Source organism: Hakea prostrata, chromosome 8 (genome assembly GCF_041222555.1).
Source record: "Hakea prostrata isolate BN-2017 chromosome 8, UWA_Hpros_2, whole genome shotgun sequence".
Taxonomy (NCBI): domain Eukaryota; kingdom Viridiplantae; phylum Streptophyta; class Magnoliopsida; order Proteales; family Proteaceae; genus Hakea; species Hakea prostrata.
This window is the reverse complement of record NC_142607.1, coordinates 14323784-14349138: the sequence shown is the minus strand read 5'-3', so window position 1 is coordinate 14349138 and position 25355 is coordinate 14323784. Positions and strand designations below refer to the sequence as shown.

At 36.2% G+C, this 25355-nt stretch overlaps 1 protein-coding gene and 1 pseudogene across 2 annotated transcripts; both read right to left on the bottom strand.

The window, feature by feature from the left end:
• Window positions 1–1272: 1272 nt before the first annotated feature.
• On the bottom strand, window positions 1273–4677 carry LOC149007134 (protein DETOXIFICATION 29-like). Its single transcript, XM_089165551.1, has 8 exons — window positions 4300–4677; window positions 3623–4164; window positions 3360–3446; window positions 2329–2385; window positions 2005–2243; window positions 1807–1925; window positions 1602–1688; window positions 1273–1441 (listed from the first exon to the last, which is right to left on the bottom strand). The coding sequence occupies exons 1-8, from the start codon at window positions 4600–4602 to the stop codon at window positions 1349–1351; spliced, it is 1527 nt and encodes a 508-aa protein (XP_089021677.1). The 5' UTR covers window positions 4603–4677; the 3' UTR covers window positions 1273–1348.
• Window positions 4678–6659: 1982 nt separating this feature from the next.
• On the bottom strand, window positions 6660–10469 carry LOC149007133 (protein DETOXIFICATION 29-like; annotated as a pseudogene). The gene is made up of 8 exons (XR_016175051.1): window positions 10034–10469; window positions 9378–9920; window positions 8117–8203; window positions 7972–8028; window positions 7644–7882; window positions 7361–7479; window positions 7186–7272; window positions 6660–7026 (listed from the first exon to the last, which is right to left on the bottom strand). The product of XR_016175051.1 is annotated as a protein DETOXIFICATION 29-like (transcript).
• Between the last annotated feature and the right edge of the window lie 14886 nt (window positions 10470–25355).

Genomic DNA, 25355 nt, shown 5'->3' with positions numbered 1-25355 from the left:
GTGAGTTATCAATGAATAAAATAATATTTCTATTTAATAGACATTCTTTAAAAATAAGAAATTACATCTATGTTGACTTCTCTTTTGACACGAAATCGATTAAGAATTAATAACTTAAGTTTGGAACGAAATTTGCATGGTTAATCCTTCAATAAAATACAATTGTTTTAGGGCAAATAACATATAATAATAAGAGGAAAGTTTCACTTACAATTTTCTTTTTCAATTTGACCTATTAATATATTTTCTACCGTTGAAAAATGTTGAGATCTTTAATTTTTCTTGGCAAGGTCTTTTTCATTAACCTCTACATTTTTGTCACTCAAATCTTGTTGGCTTCCATTTATGTCATCGATTAATGAATAGAGAAAATCTATATGAATTTATTTATCAAATATTTTTATTAATAATATACCAAACATCTTCGATACAGGAAGCCCTTCTCCCTGCCAATGACAAGTGATATGAAACCAGAAATTCCAACACTTGGATCAAGATGGGGAGAGATAGAGAGACATAGAGAAAAATAACCTCCATTTGCCAGTAGAATCTATAATAAACAAAGGCAATAGCCATGGATGTGATTCCTAAACTGGACATGACAGCCGCGACTAGGTAAGTAAACCGCTCCGATTTCATTCTGCATAATCTCTCAACAATTCACAATGAAATCAAATTAAACTCATCGGTGTTCTCTTCAATACTACCTATCCACTCCTTCTGCTTCATGATAGAGCAAATAATCAAGCTCATCTTCTTCTTCGCCTAGAAAACAGTGGGAGGACGGTGAACGAATGGAGATGAGATAGACAAGAAACCGAGTTAGGTTTTGAAAAAAGGAACTGATTTCTATCAAGTAGGAGCATTTCAGTGCCTGTAGCAACGGGAATTCTGGCTGTCATGGTTGTTCTCTTCAAGAATGAGTTTAGCAATCACCATAGAAGAAGAAACCAAATGTGGCTTTGCGCACTGTTGAGAACATAAATTTCCCCCTTTGCTCAATTTAATCAATGAAAAAGATGGGTGAAGGAGGAATCTCTTCATCCAACTGACTAAAATTTTACTTAATAAAAAATAGAAAGGGAAAATTAGCCATAAAAGTAATAATTTATCCTTAAATTGACTTTTTCTATAGTACAGGGGAGGCAGATGCAAAGTTTCGATTTTTTTGGACTAAAAATGACATAGACCAAACCTCAGGGTCCAGATGAAAATTACCCTTTATTTTAACTTCACATAAGTGAAAAATTAAGAAACAATAAGCCCTTTAATTTAAATTTACGATTACATAAATTTGAAATACAAATGATAAAAAAAAAAAAAAAAAAAAAATAACTATATTATTTATTTATGATCCAATCTGAGTTTGTTTCTCTACGTCAGTAGATTTTACACCGGTTTGTCCTCCCCACTGTCGTATCCTATCTTCAGCAATTGATGCCTTTTGCATGAGAAAGAAGGGGAATTTATGTTAGTCTATATCCATACCAGAACATAAAAAAGAGAACAAATATGGATGGAAGAACCAGAACCATATAAGATCGTTTCAGATCGAAATTGGCTGAAACAGGTATCCCACTTCTGGTTTTAATCCTCCTTACCTCTTTATCCCAGTTGGTTTTGTAAATGAACCAGAAGAGCACGCATGTCTGTAGAATGGTTCCACCGATCATTGCGCCCCAGATTCCCTGACAAATACAAATCCTATCAGAAATGCAAAGATTAATTTCATAGATCTTCATCAAAACTGAATGTACATGTTTTGGATCTGCAGAGAGAGAGAGAGAGAGAGAGAGAGAGAGTTACTATGACACCCATGTCCATCTTATAGCCCAGTAAGAGACCCAGTGGAATCCCAAATATATAATAGCACCCTATGTTAACATAAGCAACAACAGCTTGCCACCCTGCTCCAATCGCCACCCCTAAACACAAAACAAGGCAAAAGGTAAATTTATAAACTAAACAATTGACAAGTGATCATGGGTATTAATTATTTATTACCAGAGAGAACAGGCTGGACATTGTTGATGACAATAGATGCTGCAAGCAATGGTGTTAGCTGAGATACAAGATCTCTCACATCAGAATTGCTTGAAAATGCAATTGGGAACTGCTTTCTGGTGATGACCAGAATGAGTGACAGGATAACGCCCAGGAAGAATGAAGTAGCAACCACAACTGCAACTGAAAACTTGGCAGTTCTTGGATGTGCTGCACCCAATTCATTGGAAACCCTAACACTGCATATGAAATGAAGTCATTACCGTTGGTTTGAAGTTAAAAAAAAAGCTGTGATTTGGGTTTTGGGTTTCTTTTGGAGCAAACCTTATGGCCGCATTGAATCCAACAGCCAGCATCCCTGCCCAACCCAAAATGTTCATACTGCAAAATTGAAGATAAACAATGAAAGAAATCAAAGCTGTGATACCTTTTATATATACTGTGTTTTACCCAAAAAAAAAGAAAAAGAAAAAGAAAAATAATCTCATTTGGACATGGCGTTTCTAAATAGATTTGATCACATCGTTATGTATGTCATCTATGAGATCCAAATTCTGGTACCCAGCTTTGAAAACGTACCCATAAGTTGGTACCAACATATTTTAGTGAGCGACTTGAAAAATCCAATTCATAAGATATGTTATAGAAACAAAGAGATTGTACGGTATGATCTGACCCAATGGGTCGACTATTTACCTGATTAGATTCTATAAATAGTCCCTATGTTCTTTTATGAAGTCATTGTGAGATGTGAGATTTTTGCCTTAAAATTTTAGTGAGAATTTTTTGAAGTATTACTCTGGCGATTGGTTCACAGATCTCTATTATAGTCTTCTTTTTACATGATAAAAGTTTTATATCTATGAACATAGCACACCATGTTAAGTATGGAAACCACATTAAATTTTTTGTCTTTGTATATAATTCTATTTGTAATTTATTGGTGTTCATTCTAACAATGTCTTTCATGCATTTTGATGATATGACATAGACAACTATATATGAAAAAAATAATAATAATAAGATTTCGACCAAAAGTTATAAAGAATATATAAAAGAATCAAATAGCAGGATACTGTTTGGACTCATTTGAAGTCTGTTTTTTTTTATTACATTCTAGAATCAAGTTCATTGACTTTCATTAAACATCATTTTAAGTTGTTGGAGTTTCAAATTCCTATGATTTTATAAAAGAATTATGAACCAGAGGAATTTTATTATTATTTTCAGTTTATTACCTTATTAGAATTAAGTTGTCTGACTTTCATATAGCATTAGTATCGGTGGGTGGAATTTCAATCCCAATGAGTTCAGAAGCATGCTGAAAGGAAAAGAGTAACGAGTTGGGAGATCACCATATGGAGAGGGCATCCACAGAAACTTCTGGATTCTTGAGATATCCAGCAAAGAGGATCAAAGCCATGAAATACCACACTTCAAGACTGCAACAATTCCATAATAAGAGAGAACATTATAAGCAGAAAATGCAGAAATGATCAGTAAGCATAAAAAAGATAAAGAATAACTCAAATGATAATGAGAAAATAGTTAGCTACTTCAACACTGCAATTAACAGAAGTTCATGTAAGAGTTAAGTTCTTCTTCGATTTATTCTCACCAGAGCATGACGGCAGATGCCACAGATAGCCTGACGAAACCCCAGAGGTTCTGGAAGGCCTTCCATGAGAAGCCAGACCAAGCTCGACCGCATGTCCCACTGAAGATGTAAACCAGCTGAGCCACCACTATGAACCACCAAGAAGCGTTGAGAACGATGGCTGCGCCGCTCAATCCCCAGCCAAGCCTCAGCATCAGGAACCAACTAAAGAATGCATGGAGAACCAGTGCAACCGCTGATATCAAAGCCATAGCCATCATCTTGCTCTGAGCCTGCAAGAACTTGGCGATGGGGAAGTTCATGGCATAGGCGAACAACTGCGGAATCATCCATATCGCAAAAATCCCAGTTGCCTCAGAGATCTCATCTGTTTGTCCCATGAGTTTCATGCATGGCTCTGCAAATATGTACATAAAACTCAGAACGATGGCCGTGGAAATCAAAATCACCCATGATCTCTGCATGTAGATCCCCAACATGTCCAGCTGCCCAGCTCCAAATGCTTGCCCACATAGCGTCTCCAATGCACTCCCCATCCCTAACTATTTTTCATCATCAACAATAGTAACGAAATGTTAAAACTCATCCTCTTCCCCATTAATGAAGAACTAAAAGAACAAGAACAAGAACAAGGACAAGCAAGATTTTTACATGATTCGGGTAGATTAGTCCCTTACCATGACACCGAAGGAGAAACCAGCGATGACAGAGTTCTCGACGGAGACGGCGGCGAGGTCGAGAGTGCCGGGCAATTGACCGGCTAAAACCTGTGTAATGGCGCCTAGAGAGTATTGGCATAAGGAAGTGAAGATTGCCGGTCCGGCAAGGTACCAGAGTTTTTTGGATTCAGCTCTGAACTGGGTGGAGAACTCACTTAGTCCTTTTATGGGTGTGATGTCTCCTTCTTTGACGTCGCAGGAGGTGCTCCTTACTCTGTGGAGGTTGGAGAGAAGTGGTTGCAGGTTTGCGTTATCCATCATTTAATTTCTTGGAAACTGTGGGAGATCGAGTTTCTTCTTTGTTCTGATCAGAGAGGATCCAAATCCAGATGCAAACCCAAAGTCCAGTCGCCGAAGAATTTGTGGCCGAGAATTTCGAGGCAATCATGGAAGGTACCAATGGTATAAATGCTGGGAATTGAATTCATCCAGTTCATGTAAGATTTCGAAAAGATTGTAAAAAACAAAAAATCTTGTAACGTCAAGGTGGCATTGGCAAGTCTGGCATTCAGGGAACATGTCGAGATCGATTGAGAAGCCCATCATCATACGATGACTCAAGGCCCATTTAAAATTACCTCCACGTCGTTGGAGAACAATGCGTTCTGGACTCTATTTAAAAATAGTTTATAGTGTTTTTTTACAACAAGAAATAAAAAAAATCGGTTGACAACGGTTTGTAAAACTGTTTCACTTCAAGTGATTTTTTAAATAAAAATTGAAACTTACGGAAATTTATTGCTCAAGAAACAATTTTGATGCAACTAAGTATTTATTTTTGCGTATGTTTTCAACATTTGTTTCTCGAATGAAAAATGGGGTGCATACTAGGTTTAAGCGAAAGATTTAGAGGGGTATTCATGGAATTTAACATTCTAAACATAAGAACCATAGAAAAATTTTTTGCCAAAATTAGCTAAATTTCGGCCGGATCGGCAAAGGGCAACATTTTTTGAACTGAAATATGATTTCTTCAAACGTCACGCCGGGAATATAGGCTAAAGTCCACCTTATCCTCACGGAATTTGAGATCTGTGGCCGATTTCTTCACTGGAATCACCGAATCCATTGTTGTCTAATCGTCTTCTTCTATCTCTCCGATAGTGGTGGAAAACATTTCCTCCTCCTCCTTCTATCTCTCCGACGGCGGCGGAAATGTTTCCTCCTCCTCCTTCTATCTCTCCGACGGCGGTTGTGGGTTATCACAGAGCTGATTCCAATTATAACAAAACTGTAAGGGTAATCTGAGTACTTCCTCAACCCAGTTACCCAAGAGGAGCCCAAAATTGACGAAAATTCACTTGAAAAGTCTGCAAAAAATCGACAAATTTTGCCGATTTGCCTAGTTTTGCCAGGGTGCGAACCGGCAAAATTTTCCAAAATGTCGCACCTTGATAAGAACTCTACTAGAACCTGCTAATAATGTTTTTACTTCAAAAAACAAGTTCTATAAAAATGTTTAAATAATGTTCCTGTTTTCAAAAACAACTAAACTGTTTATGGTATTTATGAATGAATAAACATTTAGGGAATTATCAATGCCTAAAATAATATTTCTATTGAATAGACATTTCTTAAAAATAAGAAATTACATCAATGTTTGACTTCACTTTTGAGACGTAATCGATTAAGAACTCATAACTTCCTAAGTTAGAACTTTGGAACGAAATTTGCATGGGTAATCCTTCAATAAAATACAATTGTTTTAGGACAAATAACATATAATAATAAGAGGAAAGTTTCACTTATAATTTTCTTTTTCAATTTGATCTATTAATATATTTTCTACCGTTGAAAAATATTGAGATTTCTAATTTGTTTTTGGCAAGGTCTTTTTCATTAACCTCTACATTTTTGTCACTAAAATTTGTTCTTCATGTCCTCAATTAATGAATAGAAAAAATTTGTATGAATTTATTTATCAAATATTTTTATTAATAATTTTTTTGTGGTTCGAAACAAGTATCTACAAGATGGAATGATAAACGTGACATATTATTATCAAATAATTTTTATATAAATAATGTTAATAGTTTTGTTTTTTCTAAATTCAATAGTATTAAATTTTTGCTCATTATCCTATGGTGATAACATCTAGAAATCTTTGTTCTAAGTGTATTAATGGACAGAAATAACTAAAAGTCAAATTTAATTTGTTGTCTTATCCAACCCCCTTATCTCTCTGCATCAAGAAATAGTTGCAGCTTTTGGGAAAACCATCCAACATTGGAGCTCAAAAATCAATAGGTGATCATAAAAGTTAGGATTAGATCATTCACAACTGAAGTAACTAGGATTATAACCTCACTGCTCCTCAATAGAGAGAACTGAAACGATTTGATTAATTAATCTGAGAAGGAACATTCAAGTTGAACTTGTACATTGAACACCTCGCTTGTGCTCTGGGTCTACCATAAAAAAAATTAACACATGAACTGTGTTTCTTTCTCCATGAGTTTGAGAAGAGACCCACCTGTAGCATTGACATTAAGAACCTCTTCCTTGTTTACAAAAGAACCAGAAACCATCAATCAACTTGGAAGAGAAGCTCCATGCGCCCATTGTTCCTTTATTTGTGATCCAAATGGAGTATGGTGTGGCATTTTGGCTTTACTTCTCTATGTCATTGGATTTCTGATCAATCTGTCCTCCCCACAGTCGTATCCTATCCTCAGCAATTGATGCCTATTGCAAAACAAGAAAAGGAAAAGAAGATCAAGATCCATTTTGATGATTCTATCTCAGAACAGAGAAGGGCACTATCATTGATTAAAGAATTGAAATCCAATTAGTCCATTCCCAATTCTGGGTTTCTAATCCCTGTAAAAATTGAACTTTTCTTACCTCTTTATTCCAGTTGGTTCTGTAAATCAACCAGAAGAGCACGCATGTCTGCAGAACTGTACCACAGAGCATTCCACACCAAATACCCTGAAGCATAAAAAGATTTCATGGCAAATTTCAGAATTTCTGTAAATCTTCATTTAAAGTTGAGATGTGCTTTAGGAAAGAAGGTTACCGTGACACCAAAGTCGAACTTATAGCCCAATAAGAGCCCTAATGGGATCCCAAATATGTAATAGCAAGCAATGTTTACATAAGCAACAACAGCTTGCCACCCTGCTCCAATGGCCACCCCTGAAAATATAGCAAACACAAAATCATTTCATGACTGTTAAGGAAGGATGCACAACCACGAAGAAGACACAAATAAAACACACTCAACACACCAACAAAGACATGATCATCTATTCTTTTCCTTGAAAGCCTTGAAGAGACAGAAATAGATGAAGGGAATTTACCAGAGAGAACAGGTTGGACATTGTTGATGACAATGGAAGTTGCAAGCCATGGGGTAAGCTCAGTTACAAGCTTCCTGACATCAGTGCTACTTGAAAATGCAATTGGGAATTCGTTTCTGGTGATGAGTAGGATGACTGAGAGGATAAGGCCCATAATGAATGAAGTAATAACCACCACTACTACTGCAAACTTAGCTGTTCTTGGATGCCCTGCTCCCAATTCATTGGAAACCCTCACACTGCATAGTCAGTCAGTCATCACCATTAGTTGAAAATTTGGAAACTGAACAGAAGGCTATAAATTTGGGTTTCTTGTTCTGTTTCAAACCTTATGGCTGCATTGAATCCAATAGCCAGCATCACTGCCCAACCCAAAATGTTCATACTGCAACATTGGAGATAAAAGATATCAGAACTGAACTTTAATTGTCAAAATGGAAATGGTGAACCTTGTGTATCAGCTTTAGACTTACCATATCGACAGGCTATCCACAGCAACTTGTGGGTTCTTCAGATATCCAGCGAAGAGAATCAAAGCCATGAAGTACCATACCTCTAGACTGCATCAATTCAAGCACATAGATATTAACAAGAACTGGAGAATTTTTTTTTAAAATAATTGTACTACAAAAATAGGGAAAACCCAGCATATGTTTTGGCCAATTCAATCCATTCTCCATTAATCCCCAACTGAACCCAAATTCCCCAGAAAAAAACAAAACCAGAAAAATTTCTAGCAGCATTATGGTATTTGTTTGCTATTGTGTGGACATGTCTACATTTCTTGGAAGGTGAAATGTGATATTTTCAAGGTCTAACAACTTGTTTACAAGGGCAGAGAGGTCATATCTGTTGGATCTTTAAGTATCATGTATCGGTCTCCAAGAACGTCCAGAGTGTCAATTAATAAAACCATTCTGGAGATACCACCAAAGGTTGACTAAGTTAGCAACAACCAAAGAAAAGAAAAAGATAATCCTAAGAAAGCATGGGTGGGTTTAGGTATAGTTTGTCTGATGTGGTGATGTTTGTGGTGCTAGCTTTGGATACGTAGCCTGTACTTTATTAAATTTCAACCGCACAAAAGAATGGTTCAATCTAGACCAAGAAAAATTCGATTTATATAATTATGTTGGTATAATTTGCATATACTCTTTTATCTAATTGAATTTTAATAGAATTCACGTAACGTCGTCTATCGAAAATTGGGCATCACAGGCACCACTACGCACCAACCTCTTAAGATTGGCAACAACATTTCAGAGCTAATAAATGTTACATAGGGAACATGGATATGGACTGGTAGGAAGAGATTGAGAATGGCGACAAAAGTAAAACTTTTCAGGATGTTGTATCGTTATCGGATCCAAAACTGTTCACGAATCACGATACGTTCCTATCCACTGCTGCTGTGCTTTCTTCATTTCACTCACCTCTCCTGCTGAAGAAAGCTCTCCATCAGTGTAAAATAACAGATCGGCCGGCTCTCCTGTCCGTACCGTACCGGATGGTAATATCGACATGTATCGGTTTTAATATGATACAACCCGTACACGGGTGGATTTCGGTTACTGAAGCTTGCGTTGCTCACACACATGGCGGTCTCTGCAACTCTGGGTTGGTTTCAGACACGTCAGAAACAGCTCAGAGCCTAAGAAACTACCATGTATCATTCACGCCGAATTCGTGTTGCAGACTCAGAGAAAGTGAAAATCTATTACTGAAACTACTTACCAGAGCATGACAGCTGATGCCAACGAAAGCTTAACAAATTCCCAGAGATTGTGAAAGGCCTTCCATGAAAAGCCATTCCAAGCTCGACCACAAGTACCACTGAAGATGTAAATCATCTGAGCCAACACTATGAACCACCATGATAAGTTGAGAACGACGGCGGCGCCGACGAGTCCCCAACCAAGCTTCAGCATCAGAAGCCAACTGAATACAGTGTGGAGTATCAGAGCCACCGCCGATATCAATGCCATCACCATCATCTTGCTCTGAGCCTGCAAGAACTTGGCGATTGGGAAGTTCAACGGCATAAGCGAAAAGCTGTGGAATCATCCAAATCGCAAACGTACCAGCCGCCTTTGCGATCTCTTCCGATTGCCCAATTAATTTCAAGAATTGGCTTGCAAATATGTAGAGAAAACACAGCACGATTGATGTTGAATTCAGAATCACCCAAGATCTCTGCATGTAAACCCCCAACATGTCCAGTTGCCCAGCTCCAAATGCTTGTCCACATAGCGTCTCCAATGCACTTCCCATCCCTAACTGCTCCATTACCATCAACACCATCAACAAGAGCAACAACAACGAATTTGATCATAAGGGATACTGCAGGTTATCAATGGGAATTCTGAAATCAAATTAAGATTAAAGCATACCATGACGCCGAAGGAGAAACCAGCGATGACAGAATTCTCGACAGAGACGGCGGCGAGATCGATTGTGGTGAGTTGACCGGCAAAGACCTGAGTAATGGCGCCGAGAGAGTATTGGGATAAAGATGTGAAGATCGCCGGAGCAGCGAGGAACCAGAGCTTCTTTGATTCAACACCGAACTGTTTGAAGAAATCTTTGGTTCCTTTCAAGTTTTCGATGTCTCCTTCCGCCGTAAATGATGCTTCCCAGGTGCTTCTTGCACTGAGAAGATCACCTTGGTCTTCATTGTTGGAGAGAAGTGGGTTCTCCATGGTTTTTGAAGTTCTTCACTCAGACAGGTGGGAGAAACTACTGAACGTAAAGAACTTGCGGCGGCGGTGTCGTTCTTATCGACATGTTCGGATTCACTGAATGTGGTGAGGCTCTATGGAACGTAAATGAAAAACGTCTATATATATAAATTCTGGAAATCTTTTCCAGATCAATTCAGAAAAATCATCATCTGTGTCAGAAAAAAACGTTGGAGATTGATTTGCCCGAAAAAGCCCATCCTTCGGGTCACAAGTCAAGGCCCAACAATTATTAACCAAAATAGAAAAAAGTCCAGGCCCATTATTGTAATTTAAGTAATTAACTGCATCTGATATGAAAGAAAGTTTAAGAATTTTAACTTTATTCAAACCCTAAATATCTTTTTAACAAAAATATACCCTGGTGACCAAGTTAGATCAAATATCAATATCTCGGCAAGAAATGCACAATCATGCCAAAATGCTGTCATAGATAAGATGAAAATAACCCATTATTTTTTGTAATCTTTATAAAGAGAATGTGATGCAAATGTGACATAAGAGATATCGTCACTACTGGGAGTTTAGGAATTTTTTTTTGAAATATAAGTCAGTTTAGAGAAGATAGAGGAGACTTGAAAGAGAAACACACACCACTAAACAGTGTTGCAAGTTGCAACTACTCTTCTTCCTGCATTGTTTTAGATTAATTCTTGAAACTTTGAAAGTGAATAGAGTTACACAGTTCAAGTCACACACGGCTCTCTCTTTCTCTGTGTGCTATCAATCGCAAATAGCTACACAACCCCCAGATAGTTAGAAGTGCCAGAGGCGCCTAACTTTCTCTGGGTCCTTTTCTCTTGGAAGATTTATCTGGAGATGAGTCAAGAGAGTGAGCAAGACTGAAAAAACATGCATGGACTGGTAGGAACTAGGAATGTTTGACGACACTGTTGGTATCATGTCAGCTTTTGTTATATTTCTCGTGAAATTTTCTGAGCAATCATGGGTAATGAAATGAAAGATTTGCCTAATAAGGACCAGGTAGCTTGCATTATTTATCTGCTGGAACAACAGTGAAATTTGTACTGGTTGCAGAAAAGAATAAATTAATTACAATGATCTTGAGCTAAACAAATGAGCATGGTGAAGATTTCTCTCATTGAACCCTTTGATGAGCAGTTCAATGCAAACTGTGGAAGCCAGTTGATCATTAAAGCCAATTCAGGGAGTTAATTGACTTCAAATCTTATCTGAAAGACATGTACAACTATCAGAGACCATTTAATTTCAGAGATTCAGAGAGGTACTTAAGTACTATATACATAATACACTAAATCTTCATAAATTTAAAATAAATATGATGCTCTTGCATGGGGAGCAATACTTATTATTTCAATAATGTAGTATCTTAACATCTTAAGTAGTTTATGGAGATGGCAAGAAGGTGAAGAAGAATAGAGATTCGAATCTAAGACCACCTGATCTAACTGCATAAACGGATACCATTACCACCGTAACAAAGAAAATTCACATCAAATTAGATTGTTTTTTTGACACAATCCCAGTAACTATCAGATCAATGCTCTAATCCAAAGAAAACAAAAAATATCAGATCAATTCATTATTGAAACAGAAAAGATCTACCTTTCCTCCAAAAATTTTAATATATGAGAATTCAAATTTACCAATTTGACGGTTGAAACTTTCCAGCGACACCTTAGCAGAAAAGTTTGTTGGTTGATTGTTCAAAGTGTCAAGACCAGCTAGTAGAATAATCAATGGTTCCACCTATCTCTATATTTATGTTCCTTTTCTTCACCTTTCAGTATAGTCAATAGTCATGTCCTTTGTACGAAATGTATTGAATTCATTGTATTTTAATTTGAGTAGAACCCATTGCAATATTGTCCCATGAAGAATTTTATGGGGTAGAATGATCTATGTAAAGGACCTCAACCTTACCTTATCATTGAGGGGTTAACATCAATTGTGTTGGCATGATTTGAGTCATATAGACGATTTAATTCCCGGGGGTCACTTGTGTTAGGCCAAAATGTGCTAACCATCAGCTTAATTGTCGAACTGGAGGCTGAATCCCCAGCCCAAGGGTTCGACCTAATATATACCCAAAGACCAACTACAAGTGAACGGAGATGGTGTTTGTGGACTTGGGTTCCACCCGATTATATTTTCCAATCGTTGGTGACCTATGATTAGGCCGAGGACAATGATCACAAGATGCCCTTACCCCGTATCTTGTAAGGTGCCGTCTGACAACCTCCCTATTAGGCTTGTGAAGTGCACTAGGATGCATTAAATACATTCGCCCTTGGTATGTTAGATATAAATACTACCATTTCAATATTATGTAATGATACACACTTCTAATTATTTTTATCTAAGCTCTCACTTAGTACTCTCAAACCTTGAAACCCTATTGTCTTGTCTGACACTAACAGACCCTTTAAGTGTGGGTTTCATTACTTCATGTGAGTGTAGAAATATGATTTGATGGACTAGTTCATTCACGGTCCAACTGTCTGATAAATTTGGTGGCACCAACATATCTGACACTAAAAACCCTATGGAAAGTACCACACAACTCTCTGATCTACTCCATCCAAGAATTAAAATCACAGTATTGCATGGATACCATAAAGTCATTCACTCTTATAGGACAGTTCATTGATCACCCATAAGATTCACAAACCCAAACCCCTTCTAGAATTTTGGTGTATCCTCAAATATCTACTTCAATACCCATTCAGATTCTCACCAATCTATCTTGCACTAGTCAATATCTATCCCATTCATCAGCAATATTCAGGTTCCATTCATTAGAGACTACCTTTTCTGAGTTTTGATTTCCATTTTCAAACTACTAAAAAACTACTAAAACACACAAGTATCATTGGTCTTCAACTACCAGTCAGCAATGCCTTTAGTCACTTTCAGAGAATGGTAGAGTTGATAATTCTTCTAAACCTTGTAGGCCCATTTCTTTGTTTTGTTTCAATCTCTTTTGCTGGTCTCCATTCATATTCTGTGACAAAACTCAATATAACTTTTATTATCTTCTGAGAACATCTTCATAATATATCCATGTCTTCAAAAGGAAGAACAGCGATACCTGAAGGGTAATATATATATAAAAATAAACCCAGATAGAAACAACTAAGAGAATAGATTTGCTTAAAATTTGCACTGCCAAAGTCCACAAATGTATATATAAATCTAGCAGCTAAACGTCAACCTGCTTCAGAATGTCTAGCCAAGAAATTTTATTTTAATCTCTCTGATTGGCCTGAGATTCTGTTATCAATGATCCACTTAGACAAGACACAAGAACAAAATGGTTCTCCTGCTCCCCTGTTCATCTGTGTTTCTCCCACAAGACCCAAAAAAACAAAGTGGTTATGTTCCCATTGCCTCTTTTTTTTTAAAAAAATGTATACAACAACCAAGTCTTTGTTTTAGTTCAAATTTGAGTAAAATAAACTAATGCAAATTGTTTAATTAACCTTATCCTTGAGAGGAACACAAACTAAAGAGATTTGGATTTACTATTGATTTTGCTAACCACCAAAAAATGAGTTTTTGGAGATCTTGTGGTCCTTTCTAGGTTTCGTTTCGATCAAAATTAATGAAGCTTTAAGGAAAACTATGAACGTGGGCTTCTATGTTTTTCTTTTACCTAGGGAGTCAATATTGTATCAAAACCATATATCAAAATCCAAGTTAAATTTAATATCCGTTTTTCACGATAGATTCTCTAATCCCCTTTATCAATAATATCGTGAGGTGAATAAAAATAATATTTGTGTTAACGTGTTAGGGGAAAAAACTACAAGATTACTTGTGTTAGTGAGAAACAAATTTTAAATTAGAATTCAGTGTTAAAGATGTTCTTGAATTGCTTAACAATGACACTTAAACTGTTGGTTTCTATTAAGTATTAACTATGTTTTATCTTTATACATGGAACCAAATAATGCAGAACACAATAAAATGGTTTGGTTGCCTGATTAAACAATTAATACAGTAGAATAATTTGTTTTTAAAGGAGGCTTCAACGTGTTTGTCGTCATATGGACTCAGAATCCCTCTGCAAATTTAATTCTGCTCACCACACCAAACAGAGGAAACAAAAAAATGAGTCAACTTCTAAGAACATGACTTGTCAAACCACCAAAAGCTGCACCATAAGATCTAAATATTTTTAGGACGTGTGACCTAAGAAAGCACCAAATGGTACCCAACAAGGTAGATAACCTACTTACACTCAAAAGGCAGGAAAGTAGTAGCCGTTTAATAACTCACTCAAAAACAGTTTTTGGGGTTTCTTGTTTCAAGAAACAAAAAAATTGGTGGAAAACTGTTTGATGAAGCTATTTCATTTCTAGTGATTTTTGCAACATAAGTTGAAGAGTGAGACTTGAATGCTGCGCATTTAATGCGCATCACCTGCTACCAACAATCGAGATCGAAAGCACTTGTTGCCAATGGTTGACATTAAAATCAATATTGACCGTCCGTCTCGTAAGTGGTTGAAAGCGTGACAACACAATGTGGCGCATTGAATGTTGCGCATTTAATGCGCATCACCTGCTACCACGAGATAGAAAGTACCTGCTGCCAATGGTTGAGACCAAAATCGATCTTGACTGTCCGTCTCGTAGTTGGTTGAAAGGGTGACAGCACAGTGCGGCGCATTAAATGCGCAACACTGAAGTTGAACCCTAAGTTAAAATTTATGAAAACATTATGCTTCAAGAAATACATTTGAGAATTTGTTGGTGTGTCTGTTACTCGAAGCAAAAGTTGGTCCCGCTAAGTTCAAGTGAAATAGTTTTAGAGACGGGTATTACTCGAATTTGACATCCTAAACATAACAACTCTACTAAAACCTTTTCATATTGTTCCATTCGTTTACTTCTTGAACCTTGATGATAGGGATGAAGGGTCATTCAGGTTCTTCATCTTCTTTATCTTTGGTGACCCAAGTTTCTCTTCACCTTTTCTATCTTCGATTACTACAATGAATTACTTACTAGTATTATTTATGCTTTTAGAAGCAATCGAGTTTTATCAAACGCCTATAAAAGTGTTTTTACTTCCAAAAACCTCAAACCTACTTCTAATGTTTCTCGAAGTAGAAGCACTTGGTGGGTTATCAAATGAGTCATTTCTATCGAGAAATTTTGATAGCAGGCCCAATGAGTTCTGAAATGATTAAAATAACAACCAAGGCTAAACTGGTCCAATCAGTCTGTTTGTGGCTGAGTTGAGCCCGGCAAGGCTGGGCTCTGAAATCTCAACCCAATTAACCTCAGTTCTGGGTTGGGCCTGGACTTCAGATAAAAACTTGGGCCGGCCCAATTATTGTTTTTGTTACTGGGCTATTCAAATTTGTTTCACATTATATTGAGCAATATCAATTGCCAAACTGGGTCATACTCAACCTGAGCCCATTTTAACTTGTCTCGGCCCACCTGCTGAAGAGAAATTTCTGCTGAGCCTAGGCCCTAAAGTTTGGACTGCATCACAAACTCATCGGACCTGGTTGCCAATTAAGTGTTCCAGTTTTGAAGATTAGAACTACCAATTTGCATGAGACCTGCCGAGATGCAGGGTTGTTCGATTAGTATTGACCAACACCTCTTAGTGAAGAGATCGTTGGTTCAACTCTTGCTGATGGCGCATGTAATAAGACCAAGCAAATGATCCTAATTGACAAGCTCAAAGCAACTTATTTAAGGACCTGTTTTCACAAATGAGAGATTTATACCCGTTTGGTTGTGTGAATCCCTTAGATTTCATACACACTAAAAACATGAATCTGTAGATTTATGGGTATGAGATGAAATCCAAAGATTTCACCCCTACTATAAAAGCTCTAAACAATTGAACTGTGACCCCATGTATGTTTTTTCAGGATGAACTATAGATTTCATTCCAAAGATTCAGGCTAACCAAACAATTAATTTTATGAACCATGACTCCATAGATTTGAAATCTCTAGATTAAATCTCCAAACTCAAGTAACCAAACAAGCCTTAAAAGACTATCCATTACCATTGCTCGAAATGCGTAGGCTTAGGACTGATGTCATGGGCCCGTAACAACAAAGTAATGCCAAGCTTCAAATGAAACGTCTCATATCAAGTATTATATCTTTCTTATTGGGGCCTCAATGAATTATTGGATTAATAATGTCTTGAAGAAAACTTTTCACGGGTTATATGAGTTATTTGTTAATGCATGTCTACATCCTTTCACTTTTATTTTTATATATACATGATTTGCTTTGTGAATTGAGAAGGTATGGATAAACAATTACAATCATAGTGAAACAGATCTCGTCTCACAGTAAATATAGATTTTTTTGTCCTCAAAATTTTGTTCTTTCTACATAAAAGTTAAAGCCATCATTTTCATACAATGTGTCTCCACTGATCAGTTGTTATATGTGTTAGAAGCACTTCCCCAAGTGAAGGATGTGAAAGAACACCCTAAAGTAGGTGGGAAGACTATTATGAAATTCAAAGTTCAAAAGGGGCATCTCTTGTCTGGTTTCCATTGATTAACATTTACCTTTTCTTGTTTTTTATAGAACTTCCATAGCATAACTCGTCTTTAAACAAGTAAAAATTCTCCATTAGTTGCTGGCTCAATTCTTTACTCTTTCTCTTCACCAATTGAAGCCGAGGCCTTAGGCATTCGGAAATGTTTGCTACTTGTGGCAGCTGAGGGGATTGATCATTTGCAAGTAGAGAGTGATTGCTTAGACCTGACTAACACTATTAACTCACAAGTTTCTACTCCAGTGGGTCTTTTGAACATTGTGGAAGGTATCACTCATTTGTCTTTCTATTTTATTTCTTGTAATTTTCCTTTTGTTCCTAGGGGATCCAATACTGTTAGCTCATTCCTTAGCTGGGAAGGCTGTTACCTCGACAAAGAGGACTATCTGGCCAAATTCATCTTTTGGGTTGTTAGACTTGTGTAACTCTGACACCTTGTATGTTGCTTGCTCTTTGGAATAAATTTCGGACAAAGACAGGGAAAAAAGTGTGGTGTACTTGAATGTGTTGGGTGGATTAGGGTTGTAATAGAATCTGGATGGTATGATCATCTTAAAATCCTGATTTCAATTCTACATATCATAATCTGACCTAGACAATTATTTAATAGGGCCTAACTAGGTAGGGTTAGGTAAAAATTATATGTTGACCCTAGTCCTAATTAATACCAACTTTGACAAAAAAATAACCTACAAAATGGTTGAGTGTAGCCAAAAATTCAATCTTAATTCAGCCTTAACCGACCCCTCAGGGCCGAAAATTTTCCAAACTTTATTTGAACCTAGGGAGGACCAGGGTGAGTCTCGGCCATCAAGACCAAACTTACAGTAATGAATAATCGATTTTTATTCAAGTCTCGTGGTGAGTGGTATCTATTTTTTTAGTTGGAGGCTTCAAGTCTCATGGTGAGCGATATCTATCTTTTAAGTTGGAGGCTTGAATTCTCGTGGTGATTAAAAAGAAAAATTCTCATGGTGAATTTGTGACTTCAATCTATCATTTAAGGCTTTAATTAAAAAAATATATAAAAATAAATAAATAATGCCACCAGAACTCATCATCCCAATTTTCGTGGTCCCTATATATATATTTTTTTCCGTAAATAGAGATTTAATTAGAAGGAGGGCAAAAAAAAGCCAAGACATCCTGATTACAAGCTTCAAGAAGCCAAGGAGTGGAAATAGACCATACAATTCGACTTGCCACGAACTGAGCCTTCCCAGTTAGGGAATCGGCTACTAGTTAGCCCACCTATAAATAAGTTGGACCGACCATGACGGTTCGAGGTCCAGATAGTGACGGATATCCTCTACCACTCGTTTGGCATCCAAATCAATGGGTAGAAACGGGTCCACAAAACACTAGGTAAGGGAACTTGAATCACACTCGTGGTACCTATATGACATAAAATTGGAACAAAAAAGGTGTCACGGTAATAAATTGTGTTTCCCATTTTATAATTATACAATAATGAATTTTATTATAAATTCAATGTGAATTGGTCACATGGTTAAATTTGTTGTTTTTTTCCTGCTAAAAGCTCATTTATATTAAAGTGAAAAATATTTACACAATAATTACTCCATATTATACAAGAAACTAAATATTCTCAACTTGCAACATTAGTTGCACCCACTACACCTCGCTTCCCTAGTTCTGCTCTCAACAAAAAGAAAAACTAGGGAGAAAACAAATTTGACTAGCACCACATCCCAAAAATCATATCTATAAATCCTTAGAACATAAATCTAGGCCAACCAGAGGCATCTCACATGAGTTCCCTAACCATTAAATTTGTATCTTTTGTCAGTAACAATCCATGGAGAGACATTAAATTGTGTTGTTCCAAAATTTGCATCATTCGATTGATCAACCAGGAGTTAATGCTTTCTCTAATAGTTGGTTCGATGATCCATACCAAGAAAACAAATGAGAGCGGGCCGACTTTGCAGTCGGTTAGTTGCCTCCGAAGGTCAAGTTAAACAAGGGATAATACAAGTCCTCACAGGGAAGGGTAATTTCCCAAAGAGAGTGAATGTTGGGAAGGATTAGAGAGTTAATGAACATTACCAGATTCCTTGGTGGTTGGGGTATTTATCTCATTGCCTGACAATTATGGACCATTGGATAGATGAGGGCTAATCTTCTTTTTTCAGTGAGGTTGACATGCCAAACTTGATGTCGTGCTTGACACTGCAAAGGTTGACAATGGATGTGATGTGCCGTTTCCTGAGTTCCCAATAAGTCGGCACCTTCAAGTATGTATCCTCGAGGTCTTAGGATTTCCTAATACGTACGATGCATTAAGTGTATGCATGGCGAATTAAATGTGATTTTTTTTTATCAATAAATGTTGCATTTATGCATCGGCATGCGAGAGGTCATATAAGACAAAAACTTATTCTGTCCTCGATTCGATTTAAGGAGGCATCTTCGAAAAAGAACGTCTTCGGCATGATCTAGTCCAAGGATTTTATTGCCCACTCAAAAAGTGGTCCAATTGCATCTGGTCGAATTGAGTTCATCGAGCCAAGAACCATTGTGCAAAAATATGCGCATAATTTCGATAAAAACCCATTAAGAGATGAATAAGGGAGTCTGCCAGGTCTTATTGTGGCAAGATAAGTGGTAATCTTATATGTATGGAAAATTAAGTAAAGACAATGCAGGGTTGGTAGAGTCAAGAGTAGTAAGATCTATACTTTTCAATGGAGGGGTCATGGGTTTGACCCTTACGGACGACAAAGCTCCCTCTAAGAATGTGAGGTGCGAGCAAAGTTGGCCCAGATAAACTTCAAACACCAAAAAAAGAAGTAAAAGACAACTTTATATTTTAAATATTTTTCACAGAGTTGGTCATGGTATTATTGTGGGTGTGACTTTGATGTTCAATTTAATGCTACCTAACTCATATTTCCACTATTGATGTTACATACTTACATATGATATATAGGTGGAATCAACAGCATGAGATGCGAGGTGAATAAGTTATAAGCACTATAGATAATGCCAGTTACAAAATCTTGTAAATTGTACTTCATCTATAAAATTAACCATGATTGAGCTTTCTTTTGCATCAAGTACACTACTGCTATCGAGTCACCTTCCACCCACATATCACATAACTTTATCAGGTCTATTTTCGACAAAATCCATTTCTCTCTGGATGAAGGACACATGTTCATCAATCACATTCAAAGGTTGAGATAATATTTCGTAGATAGGAAATTTTTTAATTTCAATTTAACTCGAACCTTTGGACGTGACTAATAGATATGTGTCCTTCATTCAGAGATAAATTGATGGTCCATTATTTGATGATAAAATTTCTTTTTTTTTTTTTTTTTTTTGGTAACCCAACATTCATTCAAAAGCAATAGCTGAAGCACCCTCTGATTACATAGTTCAAAGAGCCAAGGAGAGGAAGATGGCCATGTAGTCCTGCCTCCAAGGGACAAGGCTTTCCTAGCTAGAGAATGAGCAACAAGGTTCACTTCTCTAGAACAATACACAAAAGAACACCGATGAAAGTGGTGTATTACATAGTTGATATCTCTTACAATTGATTGCACCTCAGCAAAACCATTCCCACACCCGCCATTGAGCCAATCCACCAATGTAGCATTATCCGACCTAATATGCATGCTACCAATTCCTTCTGTCACTGCCCATTTAAAATTCCTTCAACAGTACCATTTATAGACACATTCCATTGAGTGTTTTTAAACTAAAAATTCCTACTTCATAGGAGATATTAATTCATTTGTATACTTCTACCCAAAAAAAATATTTTGCCCATGGAATCCATTGCAAGATGATGACTTGGGTGTGACATATTTCCAATTAATGCAACTTGGCTCATATGTCCAACTCATGTGGTCCATATGACAACAGCTAGAATAAAGAGGGGGGTGACCATGAGGTGTAAAGAGAACAATAAGTTAACAAGTTCAATAATCAAATCAAATTATAATTAAAGCTAAAGAATCTAAAAAGCCTTTAGTAATTAAATAATTCAACCAGTTGTAAGACAAACATTCCCAATAAATTATTATAATCATGGAAATTAAATTCATTAAAGAGTAACTATAGAATAATAATAATAATAATAATAATAATAATAATAATAATAATAATAATAATAATAATAATAATGTACTTTACAAGCTTTTCTAGATACGGATTTTAAAGTTTTCACCAACCAAAGTAACAAGTCTAAGTCCCTATCATACAATACGAGAAAGACATTCCCACCAACCATAAAATAATTTAAGATGACTAAACTCCCCACCCCACCCGACTCCCCCCAAAAATAATGCCATTTTTTTGGGGGGGCCATTCTCAGGATAATGTGCAGGTAGGTGTTAAGCGCAAGCCGCCAAGAAAGGAAGAGATGATTGAATAATTGTCCTTATCAATTGCATGTATATATACTAAGTGCCATAATCCCAGCTTGAATTACCACCGCCACCACCGCCATTGCGGTCACCACCATCACCACCACCACTTTTGTTATACTACCACCATAGTAGCGTGAACCATCCCCATTTTGTCTCCCTGTAGCTCGATATTGATGGTTTTGGTACAAAAATAATTGCGTAAACAAAAATAAGGATCTCTTTAGTAATATGACTACAAATTAAGAATATTCTTTCATTTAGCAAGTATATTCATTACCACTAAAAACATCATTGTGTTGTCCATCCAAATTGATTTATATTTGTACTACATAGTAGAAAATGCACTTTTGATGGTAGTTGGAGCTAGCATTGAATTATCAGGTCTATTTCTTTTTAGATGAAGGACACATGTCCATCACTCACATTCAAAGCGTTGATGTAAGATTTACAGGATATAAATTTTTATTTTATTTTATTTGAATTAAATCTTAATATTTAGATGTGATTGATGGACATGTATCATCCATCCAAAGGGAAATAGATGATTTATTATGAAGTTGACATGTTGAATAGAATCTAATAACCGACACCAATATTGACAATTTGGCCCAAGGGAACTTAATCTTCCATGAGCCGCATGGTCTGGAAAGAGAATAAAATAAAATATTAGCAACTAATTTATAGAAAGAAACCCATTTGATATTGGATTCCCTCATGTTTTGATTTATGTGAGAATTTCTTTTATGGCTCATGGGCTTCATTTATGTTCTTGTTCGACAATTACCATGGAAAAATTTTGGTTTTGAAATTTTTACGGGGTAGTGATTCAATTAAGAGTTTTTTTAAAATTAATTATGATTATCTATTTTGTTTAATAATAAAAATAGAGTAAATTGCACTGATACCTCAAAAGAGAGGCTTTAAAGCACTGATACCCTATTTTTTATTTGAAAAACACATAGATATTTCTATTAGGTCTTAGGATGGTTAGTTATATTATTACAAATACTATTATACCCTTTCAAGAAATTTTATTATCATTTACGGAAAAAAAAAATGATGAAACGACACTCTTCCGCCTATAAAGGTTATTTGATGAAGACATTGTTGTTAAATTTTTTATTTTTTCCTCTTAAATTTGATAAGGACATATCTATCATAATTTATTTTTTTGTATAATAAATTATGAAATGAAAAATAAATTTAATACGTCAAAATAAAAAGTTGATGAAAATATTATACCTCAAATTTGCACTTGATTTTTAGGAGGCTTACTCAAAAATGAATATAATTTTTTTTTTATTCATAATAGACCAAAAGTATATTTTTAAGAATTTTGAAAGTTTTTCAATTCTTTTTATAAAAATAAGCATTAAAATGGATGCCAAATACATAAAAAGATGGAAATAACATCAAAATATAAATGAGAATTGATACCAAATGAACCCACGACCTCCCATTGAGAAGTCAGGTTCCTAACAATCTACTAACCTTACTAACCTTCCATTGGCTAAAATAAAGGTGCTCGTAGACTAACACTTAGGGGCAAAATAGTTTGAATAGTCCAACACCACTATCCGGAGTGTAGATCTTCTCCAACGCGGCAGATTGTCTTTTCATCATTCTACACTCACATATGACATAGATGATAAAAAAATGGCTTGCCTGGAATTAAGGGTATCAATTGCGTATCAAAACCGTTTAAGCGTACCGAACCACGCCGTCTAAAACCTCACCGTTCAAAATTTGGTACGGTATGTACAGAAATCGGATTTATTCGGTACGGTACGTACAGAAACCAAATTTCTTTGGTATGGTACGTACAGAAACCAAATTTTTTCGGTTCGGTTCCGATTTTAGGTACTCATACCGTTGGTATATACCAAAACCGTATCGAATTGGTACCGTACCAAATTAAGGGATATAAAATATAATTTTACAATTAAAACATTTTACCTTTACTAAGGGTGTCAATCGGTATGGTACTAATTTTGAATACCAAAAACCAGAACCGTACCGTACCGAATTTAAACGATATGATACAGTTTCGGTATTTGCAAAAACGGTGCGATCCGGTTTCAGTACAAAATCGGTATGGAAAAAAGGCTTGAACACGGTTTCTAGTGCGGTACAAAATCAGTACGGAAAAACAGTTTGAAATCGATTTTATAACTCTCTGATGATTCAATTGTCAGATTTCCATATTTCTTTGTGTTTGCTAGATCCTTTGCTTTACCCCAGAGCACAGCATACAGTCCAACCACAGCAGCAACCAACCGCACCAATCAACCTGAAGTGTACAAAATAACTAGTAAGATTATTGAGTCACCATGGATAGCTACATCCATCCAATAAAATAAAAATCCAAACAAAAGTAAGACCTAAAAGAAAGAGATAAAAATGAAGTAAAGAATTATTGCATTACCTTCCTGTGTAAAGCTCATCACGAAGGAAGAAACAAGCAAAAATGGCCACAATCACAATGCACATAGGACTGAATGTTGATTCAAAGAGTGGCCCCCATTTTGGAAATACACCAAGACAGAACAAAATAGGACAGAGCAAATCCCACTGTCCCCTGACATATCATATATGACTGAAAATAATCCATCTGAATTATTGGGTTCTAAACTTACTGTATAGAAGACTCCAAAAAATTCAGTTTTGGAATGGAGAGTCCAGGTCTCTACTCAATTAATCAAAAAATTTCAATTTAAGAAGAGAGTATCAAGAAATTACAAATAGGGCAAACATAAACTATAGAATTTTTAGTTTGAAATTACAATTTCAACCCTTAATTCGGTGCGGGAATCGGTATAAAAAGATATATATTACCGATATACAATGCAGGGTTGGTAGAGTGGTAAGATCCATACTTCTCAGTGGAGAGGTCATATGTTCGACCCTTGCGTATGACAAGCATCCCACTGATGATATAATCAAGGTGCGCACAAGCTGGCCCGGATGAACCTCAGATACCAAAAAAAAAAAAAAAAAAAAAAATAAAATAAATATATAAATTGATACGGTTTTGGTATGTATCGACGGTATGTACAACTGAAACCACCGTACCAAATTTCAAAATTCTGTTTTGGTCTGAACCGTACCGAATTTTGAATGGTCCGGTATTAGGCTGCACGGTTTAGTACGGTTATACCGTTTCGATACATAGTTGACACCCTTAACCTTTACCCTATCCCTAATTCCTTGTTTTAATTTTTTGTTTCGTCTTTCACTCATCTTCTTAGATTTACATGTTTTATCTCTATTTATTAGATTCACTTGTTTTCTCTTTATTAATATCATATTTTATCATTTGTTTGATCGCAATTTCATTAGGATCTTAATGAACTAATAACAAAAGTGGCATGGGTTTGTTCGTACTAAAATTATACCGCACTAGATACCGTGTCTAAACTCTTTTCCTGCACCGGTTTAATACCGAAACCATGCCAAACCGTTTTTGTAAATATTAAAACTATACCGTATTGTATAAATTTAGTACTGTATGATTTTGATTTTCGATATTCAAAGTTGATACTGTTTCTGAAATTGTACCAATTGACACCCTTAATTGGGATTTGATAGAGAGGGGTCCCTCCCAATAAGGAGGAGTATCATCTTTAATTTTATTTTTATTATTACTATTATTTTTTGTGTGGATAAACCTTTTAATTGTTAGGGAAAAGTCAGTGGAGCAAGAACAGGCCCCAGGGGCCCCACCACTAAAAGCAGTAAAGCACCTACCACAGCGACAGCATCGCTCCGTGCAGCTGTGCTGTGCTGGCATGTCCTCTATGCAGCTCCACGCCAAAACACACCTAGCTTTTCTTATTTATTTATTTACCTTTTTTTTATGATAAATCCACACTCTTATCTTATTCAATCGCATTTCTCAACTGATAAGCACTTCCCTCTATTAGCATTAAAATAAAAGGAAAACCGGATCTTCTCTGGTTCTTATTACTTATATATTATATTCAATAAATAAAAACAAGAAAAGTGAGTGAAACTGCACGTGAAATCCATAAAAACCAACCTTTCTTT